The 10303-nt window shown below is 38.5% G+C and overlaps 1 protein-coding gene across 1 annotated transcript; it reads left to right on the top strand.

The window, feature by feature from the left end:
• The first annotated feature begins 32 nt into the window (after positions 1–32).
• CYP704B1 (cytochrome P450, family 704, subfamily B, polypeptide 1) lies at positions 33–9075 on the top strand. Its single transcript, XM_086825311.1, has 8 exons — positions 33–374; positions 646–861; positions 1681–1977; positions 2802–3209; positions 4135–4335; positions 5167–5351; positions 7513–7777; positions 8968–9075. Exons 1-8 carry the CDS (start codon positions 33–35, stop codon positions 9073–9075), a joined length of 2022 nt encoding a protein of 673 aa, XP_086681437.1.
• Positions 9076–10303: the final 1228 nt, after the last annotated feature.

Here is a 10303-nt window from a genome sequence, read left to right as displayed (position 1 = left end):
ATTCGGTTTAAGTCTTTGAAACTCTCATCTTCATGGAGCATGTTGAGACTAGTTTTGCAACTGATGTTGGGGGCAAAAAGATCAATTCCATCTTTATTTTTACATTAGTGATGGGCATGGGCTCCTTGTTGATCTATTTATTTGTGTATAGATGGTGCCAACGTGACAAGGTTGGCCCAAAATCATGGCCACTTCTGGGGGCTTCTATCGAGCAATTGAGGAATTATGATAGGTTGCATGATTGGGTGCTAGGTTACTTGGAAAAGGCAGACACAGTACATGTCGCCATGCCCTTTGGCTATAGTTTCACGTACACTACTAACCCTGACAATGTGGAATACATCTTGAAATCCAACTTTGCCAACTTCCCTAAGGTTAGCCTTTCCATGATCATTTCATTTCTTTTATATTTGAGAGCACATAAATATATAGTAATTTTGGAAAGTGAAAATATGTATAGGAACCTATTATTTATTTACATCAAAGTGTTCATATGCACATGTGGTCATGTATCATAGAAACCTAAAAACAATTAGAAAAACATTACACCGATGGGGCTAATTAAACAGCATATAATGATAATTAGGCAGCATGCAATGATAATTAAACAACATATAATGACAATTAAGTGTTCATGTCATGTAGGGGGAAGCGTTTCATGAGAACATGGAAGAGCTTTTGGGCGATGGCATCTTCAATTCAGATGGGGATATGTGGAGGCAGCAAAGGAAGACAGCTAGCTTTGAGTTTGCATCAAAAGTGCTTCGTGATTTCAGCACAGTGGTGTTCCGAGACTATGCTCAAATGCTCGCTTTCATCTTGGCTCAGGCAGCTCGCAGAAAGTATCCAATGGACATGCAGGTATTATTATTATTATTATTAAGGCCTCTTTCTACTACCAACTAGTTAGTTTCCCAAAAAAATCAATTTAATCTCACAATAATTGTGGCACTTCTATTTATCAATCGCTATTAACCTTTCACACCTGTATGGAAATCCTATATATAATCATGGTAATGAGTATCTAATGAGGCAATTTATATACTCACACTTTTATACTCACCAGTGTGGGCAACCCGTCGTCGAAGCACTCTTTTTGAGACTCCAAATGGCAACCCAAACCTCCTCCTCCCCTTCCTGAACCTCCAAATTCTTCCTGCATGGCAGCTTTGTGAAACTCTTCCTTAAGATAATATAGACATAGAGATGAGACAATTTACATACTTATGGTATATTGTTGTATTTAACCTATTGATTAAGTTTGACTCATTTGCCTATGTAATTTTTATGAATATGGCTTCCGTATTTATCTAGATATAATTTTAATCAACCCTCTCAAAGTAAGTTTGGCTTTTTTTCTATGCGGTTCATGAAATACTTTTTTTTTGTTGTTACCTAGGTAACTTTTGCACACACAAGTTTGGTATTTATTTAAGTAGATTTTACAAATGTCACTTCTTATTGCTTTTGTATTCAACCACACCTAACTCCTATATATAAAGATTTGGTATTTATCTGGTACATACCTACCTATTTTTTATAAACATAGTTAAGATTGGCTAGTGTTAGCTTCTGAAAACCATTTTTTCTAAAAGCATAGTTAACATTGGCTGTGCTAGCTTGTGAAAAAAAAGCTAGCATTGGAGGCTCACAAAAATGTTAATGCTTTGTTTGGCATAGGAACTCTTTATGCGATTGACATTGGATTCAATATGTAAGATAGGATTTGGAGTGGACATGGGCACTTTGTCTCCACTCCTTCCAGAGGTACCCTTTGCAATTGCCTTTGATCAAGCCAACTACATTGTTAGCCTACGATTTATTGACCCACTCTGGAAGCTTAAGCGGCTACTCAACATCGGATATGAGGCCCTTCTCAAGAAAAGCTTGAGAGTTATTGATGATTTCACATACCGTGTAATTAAGACTAGAAGAGAAGAAATCAATGATTCAAAAGCTATAAAGAATCAAGATAATGTAAGTCCTCTTCATATAACCATTACAAAAAACTAAATATCTAACAATAATGACGTACCCATATTGGATAGCTATCCAATATGGGTACGTCATTATTGTTAGATATATATCAAGAAATACCTCATGAAATCTCTCTCTTATTCAGTCTCATGAGATAGGATATATTTGTATTTGAGAGACGCATTAGGAACTAGCATTCATATAAATCCTCATATTTGTGTGTATGTGTGAGAGAGTGTGAGTGTGTGTGAATGTGTGTGCAAGTGTGTGTGTATAAACATCTCTCTCTCATGTGTTTGTGTGTTAATTTAAATGGAAAAAAAATGAAAACTCGTGTTTGTGTGTGCGTGCGCACATCTCTCTGTCTCTGTCTCTCTCTCTCTCTCTCTCTCTCTCACACACACACACACACACACACACACACACACACACACACACACATTGTGCAAGTGCGTGCATGTGTGTATACGTGTGCATGTGCATAAACATCTCTCTCTCACACTTTGCATGTGTGTACGTGTGCATGTGCATAAACACATCTCTGTGCACACACAAGTGTACACACACATGCATGCACGCGTGAAGTGTGTGTGTGTGTGTGAGAGAGAGAGAGAGAGAGAGAGAGAGAGAGAGATGTGTGCGTATGCGCGTGTACACATATACGAACACGAGTATTCATTTTTTTTTGTTCCATTTAAGTAGTTTTTTTTCCCTTGTAAAAGTAGCTTAGGTACATCAATGCATTATTTATATTCGATTTTTTTTTTCTTTGGGGTAAGAATGTACAAATAAGTAAATAAATAATGGGCGCGGGCGGCTTTCAGGCGGGGGCGGCGGCGGCGGCAAGGCCAGCAGATATACTGTCGAGGTTCATAATGCTGAGTGAGGATCCGGAGAACAGGTTGAACGACAAATCGCTTCGTGACATTGTTCTCAACTTTGTGATAGCGGGACGCGACACAACGGCAGTTACGCTATCTTGGTTTATATACATGCTTACACGCCATGAAGATGTCGCAGCAAAAATCTATGATGAGCTTTGCAGTTTTGAAAAGCAGCAGCAGCAGGCGGCGGCTTCCAAGCAGCAGGAGGCCGCCGAGGAACGTCATGCAGATCTACAGGCTCGAATATCACAATTTGCACGGCTGCTCACGTATGATTCTATCACAAGCTTGCCATATTTGCACGCGGCTATCTCAGAAACACTGCGCCTATATCCAGCAGTACCAGAGGTAAGCTAGTAAGCAAGCTACCTCTCTCTCTCTCTCTCTCTCTCTCTCTCTCTCTCTCTCTCTCAGTACCAGAGGTGAGCGCTCACACACACACACACACACACACACACACACTCTCTCTCTCTCTCTTGTTTTTTGTTTTTCGAGCCGGGGTCAGAGATGAGCGAGCACGCTCGTCTCTGAGACTTGAGCAGAGAAACGCTTTTGTCATTAGCAGAGAAACGCTTTTGTCATTCTCTCTCTCTCTCACACACACACATTACATAATCATATGCACATAGCCCACATGCGCGTAGTCTAGTAGAACAGTTGGTTCCCATTATGGGGCCCTGAGTTCGATGGCAATGAGCTATATTGCAACGGGAGTTGCTTGTGAGCCGATGAGTAATCCACCTTCCCACTAAAAATGGTATGCACATAGTATGACTCAAAGATTTCAAGATGAAAAGATTGAATCATAACACCTTGAATATATAAATTTACCATTTTGGCCCTCCTTTGAGAAGACACTATGTTCACTTTGTTTTTGTCCAAACACTCAATAAACTTTTGGTTTGAGTGCATACCTCTATGTGTCTGTCCCATTTCATGCCATGTCTTGATATTTGTAGAGCCACTTGCCTAAGCCTTATCACTCAAACTTTCTTTCTCATCTTCTCCTTTTTCCCTTTTTATTTCTCTCTCTAGGGCACCCTTGTTATTGTGCTAATATTTTGCTTCTTTTACTATTATCTTCTTTTATTTAAGGATTACTACATCCACATTGACATTTGAGAGGAGAAAAAAAATCAAATCATTCCTTTAAATTCTTATCATTAAGACCTAAAACATAGATTAGAAAACCTATTGATTTTATCTTTATGAAAAGATAGAGTTATAAGAACAATGAACTTTGTAACCCTAAATTTTGAATCCTAATGTGTAGGACCCAAAAGGTGTTATGGACGATGATATTCTTCCAAATGGAGCACGGTTGAAAAAAGGTTGCATGGTAACCTATAGCCCATATTGTATGGGAAGAATGAAAGCAATATGGGGAGATGATGCAAATTCCTTTAATCCAGATAGATGGTTTAAAGATGGCATATTGCAATCTATCTCACCATTTAAATTTACACCATTTCAGGTCTCTCTCTCTCTCTCTCTCTCTCTCTCCCTATGTGTGTGTGAATTTATGTATTATGTATTTACGTGTGTATGTGTGCGTGTGTGTGAATTTACGTATGTATGTATGTATTTACATGTGTATGTGTGTGTGAGCATATATTTTTGTACGGTAATGTACATCTTTTTATTTACAGGAAAGAAGAAGGAAATGGGAGTATGAAGCTGTATATGTTTTTATATATGGGGAAGAAGTAGGCAGGAGAGGGCAAAAATGGAGATGTGTATATAAGGAGAGTGTGCATATACACATTGTGCATATACACAACACATCTCCTCCTCTCTTTGTATACATCATTTTATCATGTTTCCCTACTTCTTTCCCATATATAAGAGCACACAAACACACGAACATCTTAATTTTTGTGCTCCTTCTTTGCTTTTCCCCATATACGTGTGTGTGCGATGGAAATGGAGGTGTGCATGTGTGTGTGTGTGTGTGCGTGCACGCTCGCATAAGCACAAGTGTGCACATGTGTGTAAATGCATCTCCCTTTCCTACTTCCTCCCCAAATGAATATATATATATATATATATATATATATATATATATATATATATATATATATATATATATATATATATATATATATATATATATAGACATAGAATGAGGAAGACAAAGAGAAGATGCATGCATTTTATATGATATTGATTTAAAGTAAAGAATGGGTGGTACTATTGATTTTATATGGTATTGAATTAAAGTAAAGAGATGTAGAGCATGTAGCACAAATATGGTAGCATATTTCCTAGACATGACCGATTTACATTGAAAGCTTTCCGATTGCAGGCTGGACCACGCATTTGTATTGGAAAAGATTCGGCATTTCTACAAATGAAAATAACAACAGCAATTCTATGTAGATTTTTTTGCTTCAAGCTTGTTCAAGGACACCCTGTAAAATACAAAACTATGGCCATACTTGCTATGTCACATGGCTTAAAGGTGTTGATCTCTACTCGAGCTTGCCAAATGTAGTAACCTAATTTTAACACTATTTGCTACAAGTATTAAGATATGAATAAAAGGCCTATGACACCACCCATCATAGTTAATTAGGGTGAGATTCTCATGTGGATAAACTACATCCTTTATAATGGTACGTGGCAAGTTCTATTTAAGTTTTATTCTATTGACAAGTGATGATGTATGCATAAAGTAAGTGTAGTCTAGCTTTGAGGAATTACAAATGACCATTGCAACATGGTATTACATGATTTTTCCATAGTTTCTCCTTTTACCCTTCAATTGAGATTACATGACCCTGCTTGAAAAGTGTTATAACAATGCATAAACTAGTATGAAATATTTCTTTATTATTATCAAACAAGCATAATTTACATGCTTTTAGATGGATGTCTTTGAAATTTGAACCACAAGAAAATGCATGCACTAAATTACAACCACAAGAAAATGCATGCACTAAATTACAATTGCTTACATGCATATGAGAATATGCATGCACTAAATTACAACTGCTTACATGCATATGAGAATATGACATTAATAATACAACCACCTAAATGCATATGAGAATACGACATTAATAATACAGCCACCTACGTGCATATGAGAATGAGACATTAATTTTCTTTATAATTTCTTTTCATGAATGGGAATCAAAATGGCATGAACCTCTCTAGTAATCCATCAACATACATTGTTTGGATTTTGTTTCAAAGTTTTGTTGATTTGCGTTTAGGTTTCCTTTGATATAGGAAGCATCAAACCTTTCTCTCTCTCTCTCTCTCTCTCTCTCTCTCTCTCTCTCTCTCTCTCTCACACACACACACACACACACACACACACACACACACACACACACACACACGCACACACACACACACGCATGCATGCACACACGCACACACGCACACACACACACACACTTTTAGACGTATGTCATTGAAATTTGAATCACAACTTTAAGAAAATGCGTGCACTAAATTACAACCACTTACATGCATATGAGAATATGACATTAATTATACAACCACCTACATGCATATGAGAATAAGACATTGATTTGAATGGGAATGGCATGACCCTTGATGCATATAATAAAAGCCCAACAAAGCTATGAAGCATTGCTTTTAGCAGCTTAAGGCTAGTTTCAAGCATTTCTAGAGAGCTTGAATCATGCATAAATCTTTTTCCTCTCTAAGCACTCTCTGAATGCTTTAAAGCAATGTTGTATGTTTTACAAAGCTTTAAATCAATGTAACAAAGCTTTTAAGGCTATTATAGGGCTTTATAGCATTGTTTCTATGCTTTGAAAGGATTTAAAGCATTAAGACATGTGTTGATGAGATTTTGGAGGCTTTAAAGCTATATGTTTCTCCTCTGAATAATGGAGCAACTTTTACAGGTACTTGTGCTCTATGTGTGAGACATGCAAACCAAATTGGTCCATGTTTCATAAATATAAATGTCTCATGGGAACATGTTCTTCACGTGGTGTGCACAAATTGCCTCTTTGTCTCTCGAAGAGATGGTTGAGAATAACTTGTTGCTCCTCCCTGTTAAGGTCTTTCAAGATACAGAGACATGTATAGATGACAATGGGAAGTGAAAGAAGAGAAAAGATCTGATACATATAAAGATGCAATGTAGGGATATGATCAGCCTATTCCAATCTCACCCGGGCTTCTTCATCCAGACAACACAACTTCATTTAAAAGTGAAAGGCTGAGCAGTTTAAGGCATGCGTATCAAAATTTCCAGGTGATGTTGTTGTAGTCATAGACTTTGCTGAGAATTACTCATTTAAGGAGCAGAATGAAATACAGTCCATGCATTTAAAAGTGGCAGGCTAAGCAGTTTAAGGCATGCGTATCGAAATTTCCAGGTGATGTTGTTTTAGTCATAGACTTTGTTGAGAATTACTCATTTAAGGAGCAGAATGAAATACAATCCATGCAGTAGTATTCTAACTAGGTCACTATTTTGGTGCATATATATGCTATTAGTATCGCACACGAGGGTGAGGTGAAGAAGAGCACACACATTACTATATCTCATAAGATAAGGTACATGATAATTTATTTGTGCAACATTGCTTTCTTTTGCGTGATGCGTGGCTGAAAAGTCAAGATGTTCAGTGTAAGAGCCATTGGGTGTGGTTTGATGGAGCAGCGTTGCAGTTCAAAGAGCAAAGCGACCATTCTACTTTGTGGGTAGATTATTTGGGTTAACAGGAATTGAGATGACTTGGAACTTCTTTGATTTAGGTCATCGGAAAGAGGAACATGATGGGGTAGGTGCTGTGAGAGAGCACTCGCTCAAGTTGAATGGTGCAATTCTGAAATGTGCTACTGATGTGGTAGTTTTTGTTAGGGCTAGGTTTGAAGTTGCTGAATGCAGTGGATTGGTCAAAACTCGTGTCTTCTGGGAAATCAAAGTAAGTGAGGTGCAAAGATCACCAAAGTGGGACTGTAAACATATCCTAAATACACGCTCCCTATATTTTGTGAATGGGTATTCAACACTGACTCTTTCTTCTTTGAGATGCAGGAGGTTGTCATGTATTTGTGATTTTTGTATGCAAGGCTAGTAGAGAAGATGTGTCAACCGACCGCACATGGAGAGTTGGCAGTACTACATTATAGTCCCAGTGGATGATGGGTTGAAAGATGAGGGATTTGGATGCTTTGATGGTCCAACAAATGCGGGTCATTATGATGCTATATCTGATGCTTTTGTGTCTAGGGATAACTTTGTAGTGAATTGTGAGGAGACAATGCCAAAGGCGCAACCTTAAACATTCTGAAATGTGTAGCAGAAAAGGAATTAATCTTGAAGGCACAAAATGATGGGTGGGAAAACCACATCTTAGCTAGTTCTTACATAGTGAAGGCATACTGGTATGATCAGCCCATTACTCTCATATACTCACATTTGGTGAGAGCCATTAAGTTGAAAAGATGCAGGGGAGAAGGGAGCTTGAGCTCTTGCAAGCACACACAAACTCTCACAAAGCTTAGAAAAGCACACACAAGGTGAGAGGTTGAAAATTATTATTCTTCTTCTTCAACAAAAGAGGTCTACTAAGGAGATAAAGCGACTAACACACATACTAGAGTATATACAAGCGGTCCATAATGTGAACATGCTAAAGTGGAGTGGGTAGGTGTGGACTAGTCAGTGTAGTCCATTTGTAGAATCTCTGGTGAAGATATGTCGATGCCAGCTACCAAACCCACCAGTGATGTAAATGTCAAACACACAAGAGGTCTACTAAGGAGATAAAGTGACTAACACACATACTAGAATATATAGAAGCGGTCCATAATGTGAACACGCTAAAGTGGAGTGGGTAGGTGTGGACTAGTCAATGTAGTCCATCTGTATAATCTCTGGTGAAGATATGATGGTGCCAGCTATCAAACCTGCTAGTGATGTAAATGTTAAATGGTCATGCAGGTGCCTTGTGAGTGTCAGCTCATGTTGAGCTTTATATCTAAACACTGCCCCTCAAGCTCAACTCCAGCTCGTGATGAACTCCAAGCATATCTTGAAATTTACAGAGCTTCTTAGCTCCCAAGTCCTTTGTGAAGATGTTAAACGACATGATCCTGTGTGCTAACGCAGGTCAAGTCGATGTCGCCTGGGCAGCAAGACTCTCTTCTTGATGAAGTGGTAGTATACCTCAATGTGTTTTCTCCGTGCCTCTCCGTGCATGGAAAACTAGGTTCTTGAACAACTGTATATTGCTAGGATTGTCACAATATATGACAACCTTTCTCTCCACATTGTACTCTGTCGTTGTACTCGACAAGGCGATTGTGGGCTGCTTCTTGTTGCTCCATGTCATAGTAGCACTACCCAATGAAAACATAAATTCACTGTTAGATCTCCTATTTGAGATGCTAGTTGCCCAATCTGTATATGTGTACCCATATAGCTCCAATGGTACACTTGCTGCATAAAACAATGCACAATCAATAGTGATCCTCAAATACCGAAGTGTGCGTCGCACACTGTCAAGATGTGGTTTGTGTAGAACCTGCATAAAATGGCTCTCTAAGCCAACAGTGTAACTCAAATCTAGCCTGCTGATCGTGACATAGATCAAACTCCCCACAATCTTTCTGTACATAGTGGGGTTCTCCAACACATAACCTGCATCTACATTGAGCTTGCTATTTTGATCTAATGGCACCGAGATTGGCTTACATCCAGCCATCCCATACTTGGACATGTCCAGTACATACTGTCTTTGTGACAGCCAAATACTATCAAGTGTGCGAATGACCTCAATGCTCAAAAAGTAGCGGAGATCTCCCAAATCCTTCATGTCAAACTTTCTTTTGAGAGAAGACTTTTCACATGCTCAATCTCTTCCAAGGTGTCACCCCCAACAATAAGATCATCTACATAGATGATGATGATCACAATACCCTTATCACCCTTGCGCACATACAAAGAGTGATCTACATCTATGAAAACCAATAGTGACAAGATACTACAACAATCTTGTCATGCCATGCTCGTGGAGCTTGCTTCAGCCCATACAAGGCTTTACAAAGCTTACATACATACTCTAGGTGACCTGTATCCTCAAAACCAGGTGGTTGATCCATATACACTTCTTCTTGCAAGTTAACATGCAAGAACACATTTTTTACATCCATCTGATGTAAAAACCAGCCTTTACATGCAGCCAACCACAATCACAGGTCTCACAATTGCGATATTTGCAACCGGGGTAAATGTCTCCTCATAATAATCAATCCCATGTGTCTGTGCATATCCTTTGGCTACCAATCTAGCCTTGTACTTGCTTATGCTACCATCACTATTATGTTTCTCCTTATACACCCACTTACATCCAATAACTTTCTTACCTTTAGGCAATGGCACCAAATCCCAAGTCTCATTTCCATACAATGCATCCATCTCCTCATCCATTTCTTTCTCCCAATAC

The sequence above is a fragment of the Cibotium barometz genome, chromosome 3 (genome assembly GCF_041138505.1).
Source record: "Cibotium barometz isolate CiBa-2024 chromosome 3, ASM4113850v1, whole genome shotgun sequence".
Lineage (NCBI taxonomy): Eukaryota > Viridiplantae > Streptophyta > Polypodiopsida > Cyatheales > Cibotiaceae > Cibotium > Cibotium barometz.
This window is presented reverse-complemented; position numbering and strand designations above follow the sequence as displayed.

What these genes read in the sequence shown, in the direction of transcription:
- CYP704B1 (XM_086825311.1), top strand. Translation starts at nt 33, where the DNA reads ATGGAGCATGTTGAGACTAGTTTTGCAACTGATGTTGGGGGCAAAAAG. An exon ending in AGTATCCAATGGACATGCAG is followed by an intron (nt 862 to 1,680) that starts GTATTATTATTA and finishes TGTTTGGCATAG; the next exon opens with GAACTCTTTATGCGATTGAC. An exon ending in TATATCCAGCAGTACCAGAG is followed by an intron (nt 3,210 to 4,134) that starts GTAAGCTAGTAA and finishes CCTAATGTGTAG; the next exon opens with GACCCAAAAGGTGTTATGGA.